The sequence below is a fragment of the Amblyomma mixtum genome, chromosome 2 (assembly GCF_055824585.1).
Source record: "Amblyomma mixtum isolate Tamu chromosome 2, ASM5582458v1, whole genome shotgun sequence".
Lineage (NCBI taxonomy): Eukaryota > Metazoa > Arthropoda > Arachnida > Ixodida > Ixodidae > Amblyomma > Amblyomma mixtum.
In genome coordinates this window covers 60,473,125-60,498,948 of record NC_143013.1, presented here as the reverse complement: position 1 = coordinate 60,498,948, position 25,824 = coordinate 60,473,125, and the positions used below count along the sequence as shown (strand labels likewise).

Genomic DNA, 25,824 nt, shown 5'->3' with positions numbered 1-25,824 from the left:
ATGCGCAGGTGTCGTTAGCGTAGAACCCGAAGTCTGAAACGAGTTCTCAAAAAAAATGGCTGAGGCTTAGCTAAGGTTAAGCCTAGCCAGATGCGAAGCATATTGATGGCTAGGCTTGGTAATACATGGCTTTCCTTGGTTGAATACTTGGTCATTTTAATACAACCACTAGAAGTGTAGCAAGCATTGCCGTGGCAGCTATATACGGGATCATCGGTGAATTCAATGCAGAGTGTACAACCGCTGCCCCAGCACCGGCTACAACAGCATTCTTGGCACCCATGGAAAGTACATTGGAAACACCCTTAGTTATTCCACCACCGCCACCATTCCCTATAGACTGTATTGATGTACCCCCAGCAGCAGGAGGCAGCGCCTCTGATGTGGAGCCTCCACCGCCGCGGCCGACCGCGCGAGCCGGCAGCCCATCTCTCCTCTGCTGTGACGTCATGTTGTCACGTGGTCAGCCGCCGCGCCTCTGATGTGGAGCCTCCACCGCCGCGGCCGACCGCGCCAGCCGGCAGTCCATCTCTCCTCTGTTGTGACGTCATGTTGTCACGTGGTGTCACGTGGTCACGCTAAAGGTCAATGGTAGCTCCACCGCCGCGCTCGACGGGCTGTAGTGTAGCTCTAGTAATATGCTTCGCATAAAAGTGATTCAGTGCTCCCTCCTTAGCTGGAGCGGGACAAAGAGGGCATGGCAGTAGAGGTATCCGCAACCTAGACGTCGAAGATGCGCTGACCGCAGGAGACAGCGAGGCGCCCTTCTCACTGAGAGTTAGACCGCCGGAAAGGTTACACCCACGAGGTGGAATTACTGCGCGCGAAGAGTACCGGGAAGATTCTTTTTGTAGAAGGGCTTTCTGCTGTAGAGAGTTTAAACATATACGTAGCGGGTTAAATCATTCCCTGTGCCTTCGAGGCCAGATTTGCTTTAAACGTATTGTTTTTCAGGGGTAGCGAGATGCGTTCACGAATTCCCTCACTATAGCGCACAGCCGGACACCATTTATGTGAGAGTTCCATTTTTCTTTTTCTTCGGCCTCCACTGCGGAAGCATCTTGCGTATTTTCCTTTCCTTCTATTTTCCTTTCTAGTTATTCGTCGTTATTCATTGCGTAGCAATAAATGCTCGCTATCAAGGTGTTCCACTTCCCACACGGTTGCCTTCTCAGGGCGGGAAAATGCTAGGATTATATCTGTCTCGAAGGTAACAAAAAGAAATTCTGGAATGTAGCAAGAAAACAGCACGACAATCTTACTACCTCAAATACACAAGTTCAGTAAAAATGCGAGCAATAAGCGTCAGTGTGTGCAAAACCTGTGTTGCTGCCGAAGCTCACCACCATGAATGAGCTTCATTTAATAACTTAACTATAAATAATATTACACTTTCCACTTTATCGCCCATGCATGCAATAAATGTGCTGTATTTTAATTTATTCCGATCAGATTCATATCTAGCCTGCAACGGATCTTCCTTCACGGCTATACGTAGTACACAAAATCCTGTACCTCTTTGTTCATTCGAATCGGAAAAAATGCGATAAAAAAAACTATTGGTAGTGCTTGACACTGCACTTTCCCTGGCATAAAAAAAAACCTGGGAGAATTGCACTACGCGTTACAGCAGTGATTTTAAATTTGCGTCACCATGCAGTCCACTGCAGAGAGCCGATTTCTTGGAGAGGACCATGTGGCAGCGCTGTCCACTTCGGAGAATTGATCAGAGCCTGTCTCTACGCATTGAGAATTAGACGGAACGGGGCTTCCTGGCTTCTTGCAGTAGTAGTAGTAGAAGTAGAACAATGTGCTTCAGACCACAAATCAAGCACGAAAAATGTGCTTCGCCTGTCACACCAAGCCTACCTGATCTTCTTCACGAGAAGCCAGCCAGATGTACCAGGAGAGGATACAAATGGGCCTGGAGACCGACAGGACAGCTGAGGAGACAGTATGCAAGATTTGCATAAGAGTTACGATCTGCTGGGGCAGTAGGAGTGAGAACTGAAGTGCCATAAATTAAGTCAAGTTGTTGAAAATTGTGTGTTCGTGCGAATTTTATGAAAGGCAAGAGCCTGGAAAATAGAACAACGAGGCTGTGAGGCAGATAGGGTGGCAAGCGCCTGCCTGTATTGGGGATATATCTAGCTGGGGGTTTTCTTGACGGGGAGGACGCAATGATGGACTGGACCAATGGATCGCTGTAGCCCGGCTAGGAGTCTCGTTGGAGAACTTACTACACACCTCACTTCAAGCAGTTCCTTAATGCACACGGATCCATACGCTAATCTGTCGGTGCTGCAGCTTAGCTAATGCACTACCCTTTACGTCTAGCCATCTCTCTCTCATCACGGGTCCCTGCCTCAACCCACCACACAGTGCCGCCTTAGAGACCCTATGAATTGCACATGCTGTCAAAAAATTCTCTCACTTTCCCCGATACCAGTAGCCCGCCATGTTCCCTGACCACCAAGCGGTCCTTTGTGCATTTATTTCAAAAGCGAACTATCCTCCTGTATAAAGAAACAGACCTAAATATGGCTGCTTCTTATCAGACAACTTTACCTGAAGAAACTCTTCTAAACAAGGCGTCGGTTTCAGATAGAGTCTTTATGCCCGTGGTGGAAGAGCACTGCTAGTTCACGGAACTGCGACGGAGATTGGTGACCACAATTAATTAGTTAGAAATGGCTATGGTGGATCAATTGTAGGCCGTATTACAAAAGGGCAACCCCACCTGCAGCTGCGAAACACCTTGACCTCTGCATCTGCAGGTTGTCCCATATCTGCACAAAAGGTCTCGCTCAGCGCCCCTCCGCACCTCCTTTGGACGGACATATGTGCCTAATTTAAGCAGTACTGCATGCCATTGCAGCCGACGTGGTGAAACCCGGACGCAACCCTCAGATGTAAACCCTGCCCTCATCACCCTGTTCCTGTGTGCGAGCCTCCCGCGCAGTTTAGATACTAGAAACGACGCGTCACTCCGAGGCGGAACATCAGCACCACTTGCGGAAAGCGCCAGGCCTTGATTTCCTTCTCAGCCAAGCGCTCCGCGCCTAAGTTTCGTCGCAACTTCCTCTTCTCGTCGTTGCCCCCTGCCAGGCGTGCAGAGACACCGACCAGGATATCAGAGGGTCGCGACTCAGCGCCGGCAGTTATCATCCTCCTTTCCATGTGTGGCTAAGCGGTAGAAGTGTCCTTCTCGTCCCGTCTCTCGGGGTTTCCCTCTAATTGGCGTCCGCTCCGACACTCGCTATCTGATGGAAACTTGGATAGGCTGAAACCGGCGCCGAAGCCTACTGCAGCGCCAGTTCTCCAGTTTGACGTTCACCAGGGCAGCACAAATAATCTTGCCTTCGCTGTACTCAGCCGAACGGGTTGCGTTGGATACTGCGTTCCTCTAAAGTTCACGCTCCCAGCTGTATGGCTGCTTTGCTGTTGGTCGTTCGAAGTTAGAAGTTTCTTCCAGTGTCAACATCGCGCGATAATTCCGCCTTCGCTCGTTGCTGCCGTCAACTGGGTATTTTGCCTGCTGACAGAAGGCATACCTTGAAATCACGATGATTCCAAGATCTTCAGCGCTTTTACCATTGATTCTTGGGTTAGCTTGTGCGCAGTACGAAGAGGTAAGCATACCTTGGCCATTGATTGCGCCTTTTTCCCGCCTTATTTCTTAGTAGCATGGTACTTAGGCATGGCTTAAACCATTGCTGAACAAACGTAATGTGAAGCGGCTTTTTATGACGTGCAGAGCTCTAGAAACCATTCTTGAGACCTTATGGATTACGTTTCGCCTATCAAATGCGCTTACCGCCGGCGGACTAAGTACCCAACAACAATCGTGAAGCTAAGGAAATATACTATGGCAGGCTCCAGGTGATTGACCTGTGAACATCGTTGAAAGCTGGCTACTGTGCTATCAGTGTATCTACCATCTCCGATGTTCCGGACAGAACGAGACTCTTGACATCATTCATTTTTAATGGGGAAGCTTCGAACTCTTTTAAATATACTCCCAATTAACAAGGAAGGATAGTAAACTGTGTTCCGTAACATCCTTTGACATCAGGCCTTGTAAAACTGCATTGCAGATCACTGAGCACTCATTCTCTGAAAGTAATACCAGTTATGAAGAGCTTACAGCATACCTGTGTTCTGAAAACTTTGACGCGAGGATTTCGGCCGCCTCAGAATGTTTAACTGTAGTTTCATTTTACAAAATGCATTGGTGAAGCCGAATCGTTTCTAGCGTGTTGTTTGCCGTAAGTATTAATACCGTCGCGTTAATAAATTTCCTCCCATGCAGACAATTGAACATCTGATCTCAGGGCAGCCAGAAATAATTCAGGATGAAATGGAGAAGACACAAATGGTAAGCCTCAGTGTCGAAGCCCATTTGTTTTCTTCTTATGCTTCGAGAGGCAATAATATGCAAAGCACATTGCAAGTAACATTACGGTCCTTTTATAGAGTAAAACCGCTTGTAATCCTTGTGCTGAAAATTTTTCGGGTATGCCAAACCTTCGCAATCGGTTTGTATTCATGATCAAAGAGACATGCATTCCTAAAGGATCTGTCAGAAGTAATAACGATTGTTTAGTAAAAAGAAACTTGGTTTCTGAAGGATTCGGCCGTGAAATCTGATTGAAGTGTGTGGGACAGCGAATACCTGTAGAACAAAAACTAACATAACAATCTTATATTTATCAGTCAGTGGAAAATCGGTATCTCTTCGCGGGAAATGAATTAATGAAAAAGAAATCCTGCCGGGTTTTCATTAACAGACACCTAACGGAAGAGATCATGAGCGCTGAATACATGACTAGCAATTAGGCTGAATTATTTGTTTTTCCTCTATGTTAATTTAGAGAAGATTCTTCATAAAACTTATTATATGATTGGGGGGGGGGGGGGGGGCGGTGACAAAGCAACTGACATGCTCTATAGAGTACTATAGTTGCATGAGCAAACACCAAGAGCCTACAAGAGGCAGCAGGGGCCTTCTAAATATTTCTGAACACTGGATGTGACGTCCAAGATAAAACACATAAATTACCAAGAGAAATAAGCCCAAGAGTATTTTTTTTTTCATTTATTCATGTGAACGGAAGGGCTAGCGCTGTACGTGAATAATTGATGATTGCGATAGAATGTGCCTGGCTAGCTAGAGAATACTGAGGTCAGACTTACCACCAATACTGAGCCCCAGCGGCGCAGTCTTATCGAAATGAATGATTGGCACTATGACTTGTAACAACGAGCAAAGCAGAAGACAACAGGCTTTGTAATGGTGGGTTTTTGTCAATTTAAATGATATTTTATCGATATTGCGGGCCGTATAGCACGCTTATCTTATGTTTTTTCAAGAACTTCTCCAGCCCCCAGTATTCCTGTATAGCCTCCAAGCGATGTGTTATTATTACTACACGCCTCAATACTTTCGCTAAAGCTGCACTAAACTTAGCGGTGCTATGCTTACCGGCTCAATTACGACGAGTTTTTAACGCGTGAACACATACTACGTAGTATGCTTAGCCTGACTTCTTGGAGAGGGATGACTTCGCATTGCTGCACAGGATTCAGGCAGTGTCCGGTCCAGGAACCGGGAGACAGGATGCGTATCTCGTCCATACAAATATTGCGTACATCATTATAGATTTTTGCATTGCTTGTATATTTTGAAGAGCGATTCAGACGTGAAAAAGAGGTACAGTGTTGAATAGTTTTCCCGTTAAAAAGTGCTGATCTAGTTTATTTATATGGAGTAAGTATCGACAGGTATCGCGCACCAGACGTCCATTTGAAGCTGAAGGTTTATTCTTGTAATTGGTAGCTGCTAAATAAATCATTCGATCCGTTGATCCATTGGACATTCACTCAGTCAACCGAACGCATTCCACATCACCAGCAGAACGTGGTGTTTGAGGTCAGAGTCCATGACCGGCGCAGAAACCAACGTCTTCCATATTTGCTCTTACTGTTGGCTTAGGGGCTCATAGGCTTAACTTTTTTTTTTCCGCATACGCCCTGTGCAGTACCAACGGATGCTGCACGAGGTGTCAAAGCTGGACGGCGGCCAAATGATGTTCCAGGGAGACATGATGATGACCGAGCGAGACATGCGGGAAATGTACGGACTGGAACCTCCGCGGAACATCACCTGGCCCGGAGGCATCGTGCCATACAAGATCAGTGAGAGTTGTACGTACTCTGCCCTCTTTTACTCGGAGACGCAAGAGTCTAATTCGTTTTCGACTAATTATTTTTATAATGAAAGGCTAAAAAAAACAATATTCTCACAGGAACTCAAGAAAAATAAGCAGTTTACACGATTGCGATGTGAAATAGACGCTGCATTTACAATCATCTTCCGCAGCCAACGTAAGTTGAGAAAGCTTTGATTTCGGTACTGAATTTTTTTCTAAACTTTAAATCATTTTCCTTAGGCAGCCAAGTACCTGACTCATGAGATAATTTCTAAGAAGTTATTGAAAGCAGGATAAATTTGCGTAGTTAAAATATAGAGTTGCTGTTATGAACTTCTGCAACATTTTAATGTTCATAATCGTAATGGTAGTATGCTAATATCAATATTAGTATAGCAGCATTATAATGTTTCTCACTCCCTACGATTTCGTATGACCGTCCGCTTCAATCAAATGCCACAAGTGTCAGGCAGCATGCACAACATTTATGGTTTAAGGACCAAATTCACGTTCTTAAAGAGCAACAAGTCACTATTTGTCTCTATCAGTTTTTAACATTAGCATTCAAAGAGCCCCCGTATGTCCCTGTCAAAATCCACAAAGTAAGATTTCACTATGACAATCAATATTTCCGCAGATCCCCCGTCGGCAGACTTGAATTTTGTATTACCGTTTTTGCTGTCGTCAGAAGCGTTCCCATTGGTTTTTTATGCCGTCTTAATTGCTCGATGCCATGGTTGAAACACTCTAAAAGAAAGATTTTGCCGGCCATCGGAAGAATGAACCATTACCTTCAATATTCTTATAACGAAACCTTGCAATATTCCTATATTCAAAATTTCTGTCCAAGAATGCTGGATGCTGGACTTGATGCGCAACGCTGCGAACATGCGTCTGAAGCGAACTTGCACCTGTGTTCCATCAGTTGCCCATCTGCATCCAATTTTCGCAGCGGTCAACGAGGCGGACTTGATTCGGCAGGGCATCGCGCACTGGATGAACAACTCATGCATCAGGTTCCGCGAGCTTGAGAAGGACGACCCCACCACGGACTTCATACTCTTCATCAGAGGAATTGGGTGCGTTTTCGTCGTGTCCTTCTTCCGCCAGTGTGTCGAGCATTGGCAGACAGCAAACAGCAACGCCTTACTCGTTCAATGGCCCTAACGCGACTGAGCGTCCTTCCGCCTAACACTTAGTTGACCTGAACAGCTTTCAAGAAGCAGCTGCATGCGCTACCCGGCCGGATCCCCTTTGTCTTCGCAGTAAAAAAAATGGTTTAAAGCTGTTGAAGCTCATGCACAAGTACTTAACTTTGGATTACCAGCCCTGCTGTACACTGCATGCTCTTAACTAGTGTCATTGCAAAACGGATATCTGGGCTTCTCTTTTTGTTCTTTGTATCTTTCTGTCTGGTTCGACCATGCTCATTTAATTTTAAGAGCTCGTTCTGAATAGCAGGGGGGTAGGGGAGGGAGGAGCGAGATGATAATTTTTCCTCCTTGCTGTTCTCTCTCGTTGAGCCGCGGTGGCGGTCGTAGAATAGATTGGTTTATGGTTTATGGGGTTTTAACGTCCCAAAGCGACTAAGGCTATGAGAGACGCCGTAGTGGAGGGATCCGGAAATTTCGACCACCTGGGGTTCTTTAACGTGCACTGACATCGCACAGTACACGGGCCTCTAGAATTTCTCCTCCAAAGAAATTCCAGCCCCCGCGGCCGGGATCGAAACCGCGTCTTTTCGGTCAGCAGCCGAGCACCGTAGCCACTGAGCCACCGCGGCGGCGGTCGTAGAATAGAGCCGAGCAGCTCGATTACCTTGATTTAAGTTGTAGCGCAATTAAAGAGCAAGTAACATTTTTCTACTCTATGAACGGTATGCCCACATGTAAAGAGACGTTCTTGCACCAGCCTGTTTTGTGTCCTGAAATCCCTATATTATGGTTTACTGTTTATGGGTGGTTTAACATCCCAAAGTGACTCAGGCTATGAGGGACGCTGTAGTGAAGGGTGTCCGTCATAGCGAAAGCCTTTGGGACGTTAATATCCCCATAATACATAACATGGGGATTAATTGGCACAAAGCGTACTGCAATCATATATCAAGCAAAATATTAATAGAAGTAGCGCTCTGCGTATTTAAACCGCCATGCACGATTGGCTTGTTTGGTTTTCTTCTTTCCCTCAATTATCACTACGCGGACAACATAAAGGTCCGAGTAAAATCAAGTTTACTGTGGTCATTTTTGTTGGCCTTTGTAGAACTGGCACATACCAATGGCGAAGTATTGGCTTTTGCGACTGTCAGCGCCGTAGTTGCCACTCGTGAGCTTGAAGCAAAATTCGCATTCGTGCTTCGAAAGTTACGCTACTTAGATGCATCGAAAACGAAAACACAAACTCAGGACCAGTGAGCGGACGAAGCGTGAAAACTTTTATCTTCCTGCTAAATTTCGCTGCTCTAAATTTCTCTTGTGCGCTTTTCTTTCCGTCTCACAGGAGGCGCATCCTTAATGTGCATAGCTAATATACATTCAAGGCATGCATTTCCCGAACATCTCCGTAATATGTGGTCGACAAAAGACATCAGACTGCGTCTTGAACTAATTTCTGGTGATTTCTGGACACTGAGAAGTTTTTATAGGCTGTTGTAATCCTCATAGGCGGTTTATCCTAATTTTTGCTTTCTTTTTTTATTTGTTTTGTTTTGTTTCACGAGGCGCCTGAGTAACGTTCTCTGAATTTATCGCACGCAGGTGTTGGTCCTGCTTCGGCCATATCGGTTCTCTTCAGCATATCTCGATCGGGGATGACTGTGAAAAGGTAAGCTGCATAAAAGACGTTCGAACTTGCCGTTCCTTCTGTCATACACGGATAAGTCTTCTGGGCATCCCTGTAACAGCAAATCATAGGCTTCGTGCGCACAGCTCCCGGTGGTCACCCGTGTACCTATGGCGGTTTTGTTATGCGTTAGCACAGGAGCCTTACCGGAGCAAAAAGCCCGCGGCGATGTTTCTGCGTCGTCCAGAAACATCCTTACACGCTAGCGCGGACAGATGCGTCACCAGGCATCCCACCAGAGTGAAGAAAGTTTATTGGCTTTAGGAAAGTGACGTGGTGCACAAGGCCATGCGTGTTGGAGTACGAAGCGCTTCCAGCATAGAAGACGAGCTTAGTAATTTAAACGGGAACACTATAAAAATGATTTGTCCTCATACTACAGCTAACCCTCTAACATTCGTTTTACAGACTCGTATCCCTCCTGCAAGCTTTTTTTTAAATAACTTTCTGCTCATCTCAAATTCGTAGGCCGTTTTCTTCAAGCCTATCAGTACAGAAGTTTCCCCTCAGTCATCAGTCAGGTTCTATAGATTATTAGTCGCTTTCGCGCAAAGACGGTCGCTATAAATTCGGCGCCAGTTTTCACATTCGAAGCCTTATTTTGCGTGTTACTTTGTTCACGTGAGTGCGGACTCTCGCGAGCGCTAATCGTGACTGGCCGTGCCTGACCGACAACTTATATACACAGCCGCCGAGGCAATACCCTTAACACGAAATACAAAGAGAGGACGAGGAAATCACGTTAGCAAACGCGAAATGTGCCTGCAATGTACGCAGCCTAGTTTCAACGTTCATCAAATCTCGCCGCTTATGCCATAGATTAGTATCGCGACAACCGTGCAAGCTACGCGCGACGCCATGCCAGCTGCATGGGCATGTCTCCCGCTTATTCCATGCGCACCCTGCTAAGAGAACTTTGCCTATCCGCCTTTTCGCTTTTCCGCATTAAGTGCGCATAGCAGGGCAGGTCTTTCCAATGCATCGACGTTGTCGATTTTTTCTCCCGTAAAATTCAATCAGGTCTCTCATTAAAGGAGTATGCACATTGGTTTCATAGTGTCCGCTTGTGACTCATCAGAATTTGGCACGCTTACCACACGCACCATGCAACACATATTTGCGTGCCTTGTGATCTTTGGTCCTCACAGTCAGTGGTATACTTCACACGGCAGAAGCCGAAGCAGCGGAAAGCTGCCGCATCTTAGCAAGCTAAAGCACGAAACATTGAAGCGAGCCAAGCGACATGCCTGCTGATAATAAAGGTAACGCACTGGCTGTCTCGATCCCAGAGGCCGCCTGTAGATGGCGCCGCAGTTTTCCGTTGCTACAGCTCCCGCTGCGTGGAGCATACCACTTTTGTCCCCGATAGTACATGCAACCATATCAATATGCAATGCTCATCCAAGATGGCGACTCTACAGCATTATCACTCAAAGAAAAACGACTATAACAGCGATATCCAGAACTATTTCTGGCTATTCCATGCTTTGTTCGACGGGTGACCGCAGGACAGACTGCGTTTTCTTTGCTAGCCCCTTCTGTCAGAGCACGTAATCCCATAACTCTCGCACCTGTCTCGTTCTGTAGCTGGGTACTGTGGTGCACGAGATCGGGCACGCCATCGGCTTTCTGCACGAACAGTCCCGCGCCGACCGCAACCGCTACGTGGTGGTCAACTACCCGAACATCCCGGAAGGCCTGCGCAGCCAGTTCGACCCGGACCAGAACAAGCGGGAGTACGGCGCCCGATACGACTACACCTCCATCATGCACTACTCGCCGACGGCAAGTGCTTTCTTGGGCGTGTACATTGGAAGGAACATAGAATCGCCAAATGTAGGATCTGTGACCTATGCGTCAGCAGCTGACCGCCATAGCAGCTCAGCTGCTGACACATCGGTCACAGATCCTATATTTGGTCATTCTAGCAGCTGGATCACTGAGGGGAGTGCTAGACTTTAGAAGCTTTCAACTCCAATTCCTTTTGTACAATGCGTGCCCTTGAAGACATCCTTCGGATACGTTTACTGTTTTACGTCATTACGAAGGGCACTCAGAACTACGCTCGGAGACTGCACTAACTCGTTCTTTAATCTCATTAATGCAGTTATTACTTGGAAAAGGGCCGGTTGTCTATTAGGGGGCGAAGGCACTTCTACTGTTACTCAGGTACACTGGAGCCAAGATTGACTGGACTGGAGACATACTGTATAGTGTGCTGCGAATAGTATTGAGCGGGCGTTTGTTGGTTTGCCAGCGCTGTGTGCGTGTGGGCTTCGCACTGAAGTTCATCGTACTCACCTGGGGTAGCCTGCTAGGCTCACTGACGGATAAAGATTTCTAGTATTGATAAAAAACTCTCTGAATATTCTGGCGTTGATTCTTATGAAGCTGGGCATCGTTGTTGCTAATCTGTCCGACACTAGTCGGATTTTTTTGATGCACAGCAGTTCGGAACACAACATGCCTTCACTTTGGGTCAGACATACCCAATAATTCTGGATAAAAGCATTTTTGAACGGAAACCAGTTTATGAACGCAATTGTTTTCAAATAAAATAAGATTTCACTAAAACAATCAATATATACGCAGAATTCCCGTCGGTAGGCTTGAATGTTTTTGTTATTAGCGCTTTTGCTTTCGTCAACAGTTCCCAATTGGTTTTCTATGCCAGCCTTAACTGCGAGATGCGAGCGATGGAAAAACTTCAAAAGAATGATTTTCCTGCACATCGGAAGAATGAACGATTACATTCAGTTTCCATAACAATACCTTACAATATTTTTACAATATTTCAACATTCAAAATTTTTGTCAAGGAACGTTAGCCAATCACGTGCTGCATGTCTTTGACTAAACAGGTATGCTAAAATGTCTGTTATAAAAGCTACTGTTTTGCTTTACGCAAACGTAATCACGTCCCTGAGCGGTTAGGACAGGCGGAGACATTGGAATTAATTGCGCTTAAGGACGACACACAGTAAGACTGCAGGACCACAGCACGTCCAGTCTTCTTTCTGTGTCTTGATCTTGACAATAATTCACCGTGGCTTGAGAATATACAAACAAACTAGACAGACAACATATTTCCTGAAGCCGCTGTGTTCTCCAGAACGCAACTGTGTAATCCAAATTATCAGACCACCATGAAAATTGCTTCGAGTTCCAGTGCTAACTGAAACCTGCTTCGGACTATTCGTCTTTAGTGGCAGAGTAACGAGCTAAATAATTCGGTCGACATCGTACGTAGAGCAAGACGAGACGACAAGGACAAGCAATGGATTATTAAACAAATACTCTTGCTGCCCTACACGACAATAGCCATGGTAGGCTCGCGTAGAGTAACGCTCCCACCTTCACTGTTCCACTATAGATGACGGTAGCCAGCCGCTTACAGATATGAGCTGGTGGTGAGGGACTACAATACGAACGAGACGGAAATAAACATGGCGTCACATCATGAGCTCCCGAGATAGATGCAGCTGCTGTGTAAATGCCGAACGCAGATTCCTGCTCGTCAACGCACTGCGCCCTTCTCAATTGAACCAGTGCTGTGTACTTTGGGGTGTTAAATGGCAACGGTAAATTGGGTATATGCAGGCGTTCGCAGCCTCGCCGGAGATGAAGACACTCAGCCCGGTGAATCCGCTGCTGGCCCCGATTGTAGGGCCACAGAATGGACTGACGTTCCGCGACCGGCGCAAGGCAAACTTCCTCTACCAGTGCGACGGTGAGCAGACCTATAAGCGCTGCATGCGAGAATACAGTTCGCAGGTCTTCATGCTCTATGAAATCTTTAAACGCCGGATTTAAATGCGTTAAGTTTCCGCCGGGGGCTTCAATCAAACCTACACCCTAATTCGCTTCTAGTTAACCCATCTTATTGCATAATCTTTGTTTCTCCAGCCGAATTGGTCGCCCAGCTTCACTGTCGACACTCCGCAAGGCAGTTGAAGCGAGAGAGAGAGAGAGATTGGAGGGTAGGCGGAGAAGTTGTGAAAGCATAGGAGAAATAAGAGTAGAATTAAAATTAATACGGCAAAGGAAGTGAACAGGGCGACAAGATAATAACAATAAGAAATAATAATTCATTTACAGTGCCCAGGAACAATGAGAGCCTTTGCACCGGACAACTTTGGAAACAGGGAGAACAATTTGCAGGAAATGAGTGCAAATACGATATATGCTGATGCATTACGATGCAAATAATGATCAGGACTAAAAGATGGAAGTTAGGTCAGACAAATAGCAGCATTTCTTTATTTGTTTGCAGTACTGTGTAGCCCTTTCCGGCTGTTACAGATTGGATAAGGAACACTTCAGAGGCACTTCAGAACGCGCCTCACGCGTTCTTGGCTACATGCGGCGTAGTCTCTCCGACTCATCCTCAGACATTAAAAAGCTATCATATCTCACATTCGTCAGACCAAAGCTTGAATATGCATCAGCCATCTGGAACCCGTCACAATCATACCTCGCCGCAAACCTCGAAGCCATTCAAAACCGCGCAGCACGATTTATCACCTCGAACTATTCAAGAAATTCCAGCGTCACCTCAATGAAAAGAGACCTCGACTTGCCGTCCCTCGCATCACGCCGCATGATATCTCGTTTGTGCCTTCTTCACACATTCTATTATCACCCACGGTCCAGACATGAGCTATTAACAACACCACTAACAAGATCTTCCCGTTTAAGCCAGAGCCAGTCTCTAGCACGAATTTCCACCCGCACCCTTGCAATGAGTAGGTCATTTTTTCCTCATGAAATAGTCTTATCGAATTCCTTACCCGAAAACATAGCCGAATGCGCAGACAGAAAACAATTCCGTAATAAGCTAAAACTCCAGCCATCCTGAATAGACTGTCCCCTTTGTACTCTTTTGTTACTTAGTTTAGTTGCATTTCTGCGCCTTAGTGTAGTTTTGTTTCTCTTGCGCTTGCTTGTTTGCTGATATTTGACTTAGATGTATGTCTGCATTTTTTACTGTATTTTTTTCTAGCTTTTGTTTTTGCTTGCCTTCGTTGTATTTTGTATCTTGCTCTTCACATTTTATGCGTTCAAGATTTGTACATCACGTTAATTCGCCTCCCCCTTATGTAATGCCCTCGGGCCCTTAAGGAGAAAATAAATGAAATGAACTGAAATTGCATGCAAACCAGTTCCAACCTCTTTTGAGAAAGAAGTTTTAACTAATTGGCACGTTGTGAATACTTTGGCACCGAGACTGCTCCATTCAAGAATAGTTTGATTAAGAAATGAAAATTTCAATGCGTCAACTATTGGTGCGTAAGGCTTAGTGGCGTGAAGGTAATTTTATATCTACTTAAAGGTTTCTTTTTTTTTTTTTTTGAAGCGAAAAGCTTCACAACGTGGCTCAGAGCCGAGCTTCGCGTGAGCCGAACTGGTTAGTTATGCGCATGCGCCGCGCAGGAGGTCGCTCCTCGCCGCTGCTGCAGCCGTCGCAGCCGCCGACTCCGTCGCCTGATCTGTCGGCGCAGCCGCGCGCTACTGCGCATGTGCGTCGCCTCCTCGCTGTAGCTACAACTGCGCGCTTCGCCTCCTCACCCACTCTTTCACCCCTCTCCGCATTCCTGCGGACAGTTTTAACCGCGCCGATTTCCGTCTCCTCTTCCGCCTCCGTACAAGCAGTGTGTGGACGGCCGTCAAACCAAGCATAACTGAAGCTTTTCGCTTCTATATCCAGGCTTAACCAGATCTAAGGCACTGCCTATTTTTTATAAAGCTCGTAAATAGATTTTGGGCTTGCTGTTCGTCGTTGTATGGACAATGATTAGATTAGTTCTACCTAGCTCCTTAGTCACCGAATACGTTACTTCGTAATATTTAAAACTAAACCTGCCTGCTAGCCTCTGGACTGTTTCTAATTTATTAATCTGAATTTAACTGCGAGCGTCCCTTACAATACTTGCGTATGCTTGTGTCGGCAAAAATTCTGGTTCTTTGCTGCGAGTTTGACTGTACAAGGGGTATTGACTGCGTGGCTGTTTAAGAAATTTACCTTATTTCAATTCAGATGGTCGGCAGTTGCGACACCAAGATATTTTGTTCATAAGAACGCTTGACTGCTTTGTGTTTAATGATATATTTGTATCGCAACGATGATTCTTTTTTGGTTTCACTGTCATACAGTTAGTTTTCAAAAACTAATATTGGTGTCCCACTTGGTAATGCAGTCATAAACGGATTTCAAAGTCTTTTGAGTACTTGGTGACTCACAATTTCCATACTCCAGAAAAAAATATTCATTTGCGAACACTGGTTACCCAGCACTTTTATTATGTACCATAAAAATATCATAGGTTCCTAAACCTACCACTGCGTCGCTCCAGACGGCACGGGTGATGTAGACAATTGGCGTCCAGATGTCCCAACAAACAGATACCTGCTGTACGTGTAAGCTTGAATACGGGTATACGGGCAAGACATAAACAGTATGTTATAAATCGCAAATAGGTAAACATATTAAACGGAAAGAGAAGTAGAGATGCAGAGAAGAAAAATTAAAACAGTGCAGCAACAATGAAAGTCTGACATGGGATATACAAGAACAGACAAAAGCAGTTACACCGGGAACAAACAACAAAAAATCACAAGGATCAATGGAGCATCAAAAATAGGTTAAATGAACAACATCTCTGAATCAAATAAGCTGCTATGTAATGAATATAGCCAATCAAGTCAATCGCGTTCAGAAGCGATCTGGAAAGAATACATCAACATCATCAGCCTGACTACGTAAGCTGCAGCGCAAAGGCCTCTCCCATGTCTCTCCAATTAATCGTGAAAAACATAAGAGCGCAAAACGGGGACACGGACGAGGAAGGGAACAGGACGAGCGCTGCACTTTCAACAGGATTTATTCAGGGAAGAACGTTTAAATAGCCTTTGCTCTTATCGATGCTCTTGATCGCAGACAATCGCCTCTCACAGATACGCATCAAGAAACAGCATTTCACTGTGGTGAAGAACAACTGACGTGTCACTAATACAACTATCACCTCGCTTCTTGATATAGAAGGCTTCCACAAGCTCACGTTCAGTCCTATCTCGGCTTTTCAATAGCACTTTGCAATCATATAGTCGAGGCTTGCAGGCTACACGCTTCTCTTTCGAGCAGGCTTGGCAGTGGTCTGGAAGATGTCCTCTCTTGTTTAAAGAATTCTTGTGTTCAAGCAGGCGCTCATTAAGACAACGGCCGGTTTGTCCAACGTACACCTTGCCGCATGTAAGCGGGAACTCATAGACTACTGCTTTCTTGCAGCCAACATGTGGCATTCGGTGTCTGATGGTGCACTCTTGTACTTTTGTAGCCTGTAGCCTGCAAGCCTCGACTATATGATTGCAAAGTGCTATTGAAAAGCCGAGATAGGACTGAACGTGAGCTTGTGGAAGCCTTCTATATCAAGAAGCGAGGTGATAGTTGTATTAGTGACACGTCAGTTGTTCTTCGCCACAGTGAAATGCTGTTTCTTGATGCGTATCTGTGAGAGGCGATTGTCTGCGATCAAGAGCATGGATAAGAGCAAAGGCTATTTAAACGTTCTTCCCTGAATAAATCCTGTTGAAAGTAGCAGCGCTCGTCCTGTTCCCTTCCTCGTCCGTGTCCCCGTTTTGCGCTCTCATGCTTTTCACGAATATGCACCAACAAGCCAAGTTTCAAGTACTTCTCTCCAATTAACCCTGTCCTTTGCCAGCTGACGCCACCGTATCCCCACCGACTTCTTAATCTCATCCGCCCACCTAACTTCTGCCGCCCCGTGCTACGCTTGCCTTCTCTTTGAATCCACTCCTGTATCCCTCCAACAGGTGATAAAATCGTCCAAGAACAGAGTTGACTATAGGGATATGGGAGAGGCCTTTATCTTGCAGTGGACGCTGTTAAACTGGTGATAATGATGATGATCACAAAGAGGACATCACGTGGTGAAACTGCTACAGAACAAATATTCGAGAAGCCCAGGCCCACCGTATCCATAAAGTAGTTCCTCCCGGAGTTATTTTCCCGAAGATCGGTAAATTATGCAAAAACCAACAAACCTGCAGATTTTTGAGCGGCATAATGGTTGTAAAGATGAGCGGTACAGTTAGTCCAGTCAATTCCGAGTGCGTTGAAATCTCCACTGACAAGGAACTCTTAATTATAGTAATAATAATAATAATGTTCATGTTAACAACAACAATTATTACCCTATGTAGATATAGATATTTTATGCATAAAGTAGGAGACATAGTTAAGGAAACACCGCGTTTTTGTCTTGCATTTAGAGCAGCGCCGTTCGCAACCGAGAGAAGAGAACGTGAACGGAAAATAGAAAGAGAGCCAGGCGTAATGGGGATATCTTCTTGCGTTTAGCAAAGGATGTACGCTTGGGTAGCAATAAGCAACTACCTTTTTGGCCGAAGTTGTTCAACCGCCAGAAGGAGCATACAGCAAAAAACTGCAGGCAGAATTTGAATTCACCTAAAGTCGTAACAACCCAAGCACCCAACAAGCCAAACCGGGAAAGGAAATGATTTCTTTGCAATCACTGTAAGCAATGACGGCCTCACTCTGTATAATTAAGTGGTCTGACACGTTTTATTTTCTTTTAACGCCGCAGCGGCGTGCACCACCAAGCCCGAGTGTGCCAACGAAGGGTTCGTGGACCACACCTGCAAGTGCGTCTGCCCGCCCAACACTGAGGGAGAGCGATGCGAGAGGCTGCGTCGATCGTACTACGGTGAGTAAATGCCAAACTGCACTTGCCCCTGAAATGATGGTCGGCTAGATGTCATTCTGTGACAGATGCGAGTTCGCTTCGGTTTTCCCCAAAGGCTATTTCATTCCTTCAAAGTGGTCATTGTGTCTCGAGTTCAGAGCGACTCGTTAGCATAAATAAAGCGGCACCCTCAGTGAGTTCTTTTGTCACTCACCAAGTCAGTAAATGCATAGGTCATAGAAAATATGGATTACGTGCCTTGGCAGGAGCTACGAAAATTTTCTTCACTTTAAGGGAGCAAAAAAATTTTTTTTATTCTTAAGTTTTTATTATGTTTGGCTTCCTGCTGGACATTCATGTCATAAGCATAAGCTCCGACAACACGCAAGCCCAAGATATCTGAACAAGGGCTTCTAGTTTGTGCGGCTTCCACCACGTCCTGCATGGCGCTGAGCATCAAAAATTTGCCACGGACGGCTTGAATGCATTGTACACCCCACTTATTTCCTACCGCCGTAACAACTCTACGATGCGTGCGAAGGAAGCATATCTTGATGTGCTTCAGGTTTCCAGTAATTACATGTTGTGTCCCCTTATTGCTTTTGTGTGTGTGCGCCCCCGCATCCTCCTCCTAACGACCACTCGCATCCTCCTCCTAACGACCACTCGCATCCTCCTCCTAACGACCACTTGCCCTTCGTCGCACGCTGTCGCCAGATGCCCCCCCATGGTGCGCCCCCGTGCGCCCCCGCATCCTCCTCCTGTTTTGGGAAGCCACTCCCTCCCGTGGACGCTTCTCCGCTCCCTCCTTTCTTCGGGCGGCCAGTTCGGCTCCTGCCTCGGTCGACGCTGGTCGCACCCTCGTCGGCTTTAAATAAACGAAGTCTTAAAGTACCGTGTGCGTCTTTCGCTGCATTCAACACAGCGACCGGACACGACAGTGGCGACGAGAAAGTGGATTCGACCCGCGCTACGCAACGCTATTGACAAGCCATGGCTACGCGAGGGTTTCCCAATCAGATACCAGAGTTCAACGGCTCATCGTGGTCATCGTGGGTTGGACGCCTTCAGTTCTACTTTGAAGCTAACAACATCACAGACCCAGCCTTGAAGAGGGCCAACCTGCTGACGCTGTGCGGGGAGCAGACCTACGATACTGTCTGCGCCCTTATTCAGCCAAGCACACCAGCGGCAGTGTCTTACGACGACATCGTAAAAGCGCTGCAAAAGCACTACGACCCAAGGCCATCCGAGGTCTACAGCCGGGCTCGCTTCCAACGACGAGATCAACTGGGAGGAGAAACTGTGAGCGCCTACGTAGCCGCGCTCAAGAAGCTCGCTGCCGACTGCAATTTTGGAACGCTGTCGACAACAGTTACCGGGCAGGAGGGAGACGCAGCTTCTTCTGCTAACACCACCATGCTTCCCTTGGACGTGATGTTACGCGACAGATTTGTGTGCGGACTGAGTGACGAGTCACTGCAGCAGCGCCTGTTCGCTGAGAAGGACCTCACATTCAGCAAAGCTTACGACATCGCCGTTCGAGCGGAGAGCGCCGGTCACCAGCAGAGAGGGATTCGCCGGAACACCGAGCCGGTACACCAGACAAGCAACCAAGTGCGCAAGCCTTCTGTTGTTGTAAAATCGGTCAAAAAGGCACAACGCTGCTGGCGGTGTGACGACCAACACAACCCCCAGGGATGTCGATTCCAGTCAGCCACGTGTAATTTTTGCCACAAGCGAGGGCATATCGAAAGAGCATGCATTACGAAACGGAGACTTGCCAAGATAAAGTCACCTTCCCAGCCTAATCACAGCGTCAACGCCTCAGAGAATACGCCGCTATCTGATCTCCATGGAACAACATCAGCAACACCATCTGTGTTGTACGACCTGAACACCATGAATCTCGGCACGCGACCGAAGATTTTTACAGAAGTAAGCGTACATCACCAGCTGATTAAGTTCGAGGTGGACTCCGGCGCAGCCTGTACTCTGATCAGTGAGGACACGTTCCGAACTTCATGGCCATCTGACGCACCCGCCCTGCAACAAGACGACACGCACCTGCGAACGTGGTCAGGACAGAATCTGCCACTATTGGGCTCTGCCAACGTGCAGGTTAACTACAACGGCCAGACCCATACGCTACCTCTGCTTGTTGTGAAGGGCACAGGATCAAGCCTTCTAGGGAGAAACTGGTTTTCTCCACTAGGCGTGATGATATGCGGCATACACCAGACGCCGAGCCAGAACATGGTTGAGCAACTGCAAGAGAAATACGAAAGAGTATTCTCGGAAGAGATTCCAGGAAACGAAGGGCCCCCGGTCACACTGGAGTTGTTGGACAACGCGCAACCCAAATTTCTGAAGGCCAGGCCGGTGCCGTTTGCTCTCCGAGATTCAGTTGAAAAAGAGTTGGACAAACTGGAGCAGCAAGGTGTCATCGAGCCGACGCAGCATTCAGAATGGGCCACACCACTTGTCGTAGTTCGCAAGAAGAACGGAACCATACGCCTCTGCGGAGACTACCGGAGCACCGTCAATCTTGCGACTAAAGCGTCCTCTTACCCGCTACCGACACCTGAAGAAGTATTCAGTGTACTACGTGGCGCAAGAGTCTTCAGCACATTGGACCTCACCCAGGCGTATCAGCAGCTGAAGGTGAGCGAGTCAACTGCTGAATTATTGGCAATTAACACACTGAAAGGCTTGTACAAAGTCAAGCGACTGCCTTTTGGCGTAGCTGCAGCCCCGGCCATATTTCAAAAATTCATGGAGACAGTGCTTCAGGGCATCCCAGGAGTTTGTGTCTACCTTGACGATGTCATCATCAGTGGCACTTCCACTGAAGAGCATGCAGTGCGCCTAGAGCTCGTTCTCGAAAGGCTAGCAAACGCTAATTTGTGCATAAGCAAATCGAAGTGCTGTTTTGCGGTGCCAGAGGTGCAATTTCTGGGACACCGAATTGATGCGGAAGGCATTCACCCTACCGAGGACAAAGTGCGAGCGATCACAGAAGCACGAGCTCCAACAAACAAGCAGGAGCTACAGGCTTTTCTCGGACTCTTGACGTTCTACGACCGGTTCTTGGAACAAAGAGCTACCGTGGCCAACGACTTATACCAACTCCTTCGGAAAGATGTGACATGGACATGGTCGCCACGCCATCAGCAGTCATTCGATGCCCTGAAAGACCTGATTCGAAGATGTACAGTCCTCCGCCACTACGACGAAAGGAAGCCTCTGCTTTTGGCTTGCGACGCATCACCGTACGGAGTCGGCGCGGTTCTATCGCAAACTGACGAGCAAGGAAGGGAAGCTCCCATCGCCTTCGCCTCACGTACGTTGTCGCAAGCAGAACGCAACTACGCGCAACTTGACAAAGAAGGGCTAGCCATCGTCTACGCGGCGACACATTTTCACCAGTACATTGCCGGCCGGAAGGTGACCTTTATAACCGATCACCGACCGCTATTGGGCATTCTGGGACCACAAAGGCCTATGCCACCAACTTTGGCTCCGCGAATGACACGTTGGTGCATCAAACTCTCAGCGTACGACTACGCTCTGGTCTACCGCAATGGGAGTAAACATCAAAACGCCGATGCGCTAAGCCGTCTGCCACTAGACGCAACTGTTGACGAACCATTTCCACCAGGAGACGTTCTGATGTTCGAAGCACTGCCAGAACCTCCGCTTACAGCAGGCACAGTTGCAGCATCTACGCAGAAGTGCGCAGCTCTCCGGCTAGTTTACACAGCTGTTCAACAAGGCAACGTGCATAAACTCAAAGGGGACAACTTCGACGCTTACCGCAGGCGAGCTACAGAGTTGAGCACCCATCGCGGCTGCATCATATTTAGGTCCCGAGTTGTGATGCCGAGAGAACTACGCGCACAAGCTATGTCTCTCATCCACGCCGGACATCGGGGCATCGTTGCAATGAAAAAGTGTGCCAGAAGCTACATGTGGTGGCCTGGCATTGACAACGACATCGAAACAGTGGTGCGAGAATGCAAGCCTTGCCAGAGCAGCCGGAGCGCCCCGCCGAAAGCTCCTGTCCCAGAATGGGAAAAGCCAGACACACCATGGCACACACTGCACATTGATTTTGCAGGACCAATTGAGGGCTGCACTTTCCTTGTGGTCGTAGATGCCTACACAAAGTGGCTTGAGATAAGGCAAATGGGACAGACGACTTCGGCAGCAGTCATTGACAACCTCCGATCACTATTTGCAACGTTCGGCCTGCCGCGCAAGGTAGTGTCGGACAACGGAACACCGTTTGTGTCTGCGGAGATCCTCAAGTTTTATCGCGACAACGGGATCTCATCAGTTACATCGGCCCCCTACCACCCAGCGACAAACGGACAAGCCGAGCGCTACGTAGCCGAGCTAAAACGCGCCCTTGAAAGAGATCAGACAGGCTCGCTGCAGCGCCGCCTTGCGCGCTTTCTCTTCAAGCAGCACACGACGGTTCAGAGCACAACAGGCGAGACCCCCTCGAAAATGATGTTCGAGCGTGAAATGCGAACCCAGCTCACAGCCATCCTCCCCGAGCCAAAGGCAGAGACGTTCCGGGAAGAAAAAGCAATTACGCGCTGCGGCACGCTTAATGAGGGGCAGCGCGTCCTCGCCCGACAGTTTCTGAAAAAGCCACGCTGGGAGGAAGCTACAATTGTCAGACGCATAGGCCTGCGCTCTTGGCTCGTCAACATACATGGCACAGTAGCACGCCGACATCTCAACCAGCTGCGTAGATTTACGACGCCGTCTGAGAGCTGTCCGCCAGCGGAGAGAACACGTGCACCATCTTCCCACATAGCCTGGCACCTCTTCCCGGAAGAAGAGACTTCGCCCAGGACAGACCTAGGAGACACAGCGAACAACAGCCAGCCTACAAGTGTTTCTCCCCCGAGCGCACAAAGCCAGCGCGCCTCCACGCGTGAGCGCCGACCCCCTGCACGATACCAGGCAACTTTCTAAGGGGGAAGGAAGTGTTGTGTCCCCTTATTGCTTTTGTGTGTGTGCGCCCCCGCATCCTCCTCCTAACGACCACTCGCATCCTCCTCCTAACGACCACTCGCATCCTCCTCCTAACGACCACTTGCCCTTCGTCGCACGCTGTCGCCAGATGCCCCCCCATGGTGCGCCCCCGTGCGCCCCCGCATCCTCCTCCTGTTTTGGGAAGCCACTCCCTCCCGTGGACGCTTCTCCGCTCCCTCCTTTCTTCGGGCGGCCAGTTCGGCTCCTGCCTCGGTCGACGCTGGTCGCACCCTCATCGGCTTTAAATAAACGAAGTCTTAAAGTACCGTGTGCGTCTTTCGCTGCATTCAACACAGCGACCGGACACGACATTACAAATAAAAATATTGCAGTTCAGTTATGCGGGGTGCGATATTCGCTGCCGACAGATGGCGCCAACAGGTGCTATCAGGAAAGACCAACTAACCCTGTCAATTTCCAATCTGTCTTTAGAAGCTACATCCCCTAAAAGAAAAATAAGCTATCTGGTTGTGCATAAAGACGTGCCCAATCACCTTATATTCTTATCTATTTCGCAGCTCGGCCCAACTGCGGCGGCCGCGTGATCCGTGAAAAGACGATCGCATCTCCCGGCTTTCCGAGGAACCAGAGGCCGCAGGATGGCGTCTGTGTCTGGTGGATACAGGTACTCTCTCCCTCTTCCAGCCTTCGAACCTCGCCCCCCTGTTCAGCCAGATGGGAAAGCTAAGGCCTGTACTGACTAAGGGACGGGACAATTGGTTGCATTATCCTGACTTGGGTAGCAGCTAGTTGGCAGCACATATTCTCTTGTGTGCAGAGAGGTAAAGTTAGGAATTTTTCCACCCATTCTTCATCTGGCAACTGCGCGGCAAGTGCACAATTCCAGGAGTCTGAATCACAGCGCTCTCTGTACGTATCATCAGTTTCACTTCACCATAGCGTAGACGACATCAACGTGGGCCAGTAGAAACGACAACAAAAAGCGATTTGCCTTGTCTTTGCTATCCGTCTGTGTTCTCTTTTTCTGCGTTGTGGTGAAGTGAAGCATGTGAAAACAACTAGCCCAGCAGTTCGGCTTGGGCAGATTTGTATCTTGGGCTTTTGATTGGCCAACTTGCGTTCGCTGGGTTATCATGACCGCTTAAAAGCTAACGGGAGAGGAGTAAACTGATGAATAAATAACCTGACTCGCGAAAGGTGTTGCGATTGAAGACCTACTTCACTATTTTAGCCTGAGTTCGACATGCGTGAACTGCTGTCTCCTGTGTGAGGTCACTACCACTCTAATGCGTAATTTGCACCTCACTAAAACCTGGCAGAATCAAAAAGGCGGACTTTATGAAGGTAACAGGAAGAGACCCCATGTTAAATGGCGGGTGGCGATTCACGAAAACCGGCTGGAATTAAAAGCGGAAGCAATGACGGCCCTTTACAGCAGCACAACCACATGAAGCATTTGATTATCTGTATAACTCAGCTGCATTCAAAATTACATAATTGTCGGCCGTGACTTGGGGTACGCTGAGCTGTAAAATGGAATAATCTTGGTTACGATATCTTTTCTCAGCAACTATCCGTTTGCATGCACCGTCTTGGTGCTTCAGTTCCGAGAACAAAACAGTTTTCATGAAGCCTCATTATTGCCTGTAGGGGTTATTTTCTCCCTCAGTTGTCGATACTGTTGACAAGGACGAAGAGTGCTGTTCCTTGTCTCATTTTCGTCCCAAAATTTTAAATAGACTCCATTCCCTGTACCTGAGTGCGTTTGTATCCGCTATGCACCCTGACCAGTCCCCCGCCGTGGGTATGTGCCATTCAGCCTGAGGACATCATCATGATCATCATCATCATGGTGTAGAATGAGCGGCAGTTGCCGTCGTTCACGCCATTCTTTTTATGTCACATGACTGCAGGCTCCGGCCAACATGACAGTACAGCTCACGTTCCGAGCCTTCGATCTGTACCGCCGGGTTCACGGGTTCTGCATCTACGACCGATTCGAAATCAGACTGCAGTCGCTGTATCTGGGACAAACGTGAGTATGCGCCAAATTCACTGCGATTTTCATCAAATGGCGAGGTGAACGTGCATTATTCTTCAAAAGTAAAGAGCTCACCAATCCAGAACCACATGCTAGGTCTTCTATCACACTCCAAGTCCTCAGGAGGTAAACAGTGTACGATGTGCCGCTGTGCCCCGTCTGAGAGCTCACACACTATAAGGAGTTGCCAACTGTGAACACTCTTGAATTATTTTCTGTCTAGTAGAATGCGGTCATGACAATGACATCGGTCTCCTTTGTCACTGTTTAATGGCTTTCCTCGGAAGCTTTATTCTCTAACACATTCAATCTCGACAGCAAATGTACACACCCTTTGTTTTTTACATGCGTGCAGGCATGACTGCGTAGTCATGTAACGACGAGAGGTAAGTGAGAAATGGCTGCACAGTTACAAGGATGGTTCAGAGGCAATATACAAAAAGCAACATACAAAACAGAACTGGGCCACACAGCTCACTTGAGTCAAGGAAAAATTAGCTGTTTTTTTTCTGAACCCTTATTATTAATGCCACTAATCGTCATTTACATATGCAGGTTCTGCAGTGATGAAATCAAGCCTGGAAAAGTGCTCACTTCCGAGGGCCCTAACGTCATTATCGAGTATCGGCCGTACGATAAGTTCAAGCGTGGCTTCGCCGCTGATGTCAAATTTGTCCCAGCTTGGAATAAATAAGAGTGCTACAGTTTTTACACACACATCTTCGACATTTCTCCCCTACCTATCTACCTGAATGTGGAATAGTGAACAAGTCACGAAAAAGAGGGCTTGAGAAAGCTAAAACATATCCGTCAAACCATTACATCGTTTATTTTTTGTTTATATTCACGTGCCTTACTACACCTGCATTCGAGCAAGTGCACGTGCACCAGGATAAAGAACGGTAGCATAAACCGATTTGGTGGATAATCACCACTTTCAGCAAACTTCACGTGAAGTTTTCAAAAAAGTTATACGTTGTGGCAGTACTGTACTGTAT

General features: G+C 47.5%; 1 protein-coding gene across 1 annotated transcript; it reads left to right on the top strand.

Moving 5' to 3' along the window:
• The first annotated feature begins 3,206 nt into the window (after positions 1-3,206).
• LOC149359480 (protein SpAN-like) lies at positions 3,207-25,543 on the top strand. Its single transcript, XM_089569055.1, has 11 exons — positions 3,207-3,632; positions 4,313-4,378; positions 6,042-6,207; positions 7,165-7,291; positions 8,969-9,035; positions 10,641-10,838; positions 12,653-12,782; positions 17,677-17,796; positions 23,343-23,449; positions 24,699-24,820; positions 25,382-25,543. Exons 1-11 carry the CDS (start codon positions 3,567-3,569, stop codon positions 25,518-25,520), a joined length of 1,308 nt encoding a protein of 435 aa, XP_089425181.1. The 5' UTR covers positions 3,207-3,566; the 3' UTR covers positions 25,521-25,543.
• The last annotated feature ends 281 nt before the right edge of the window (positions 25,544-25,824 follow it).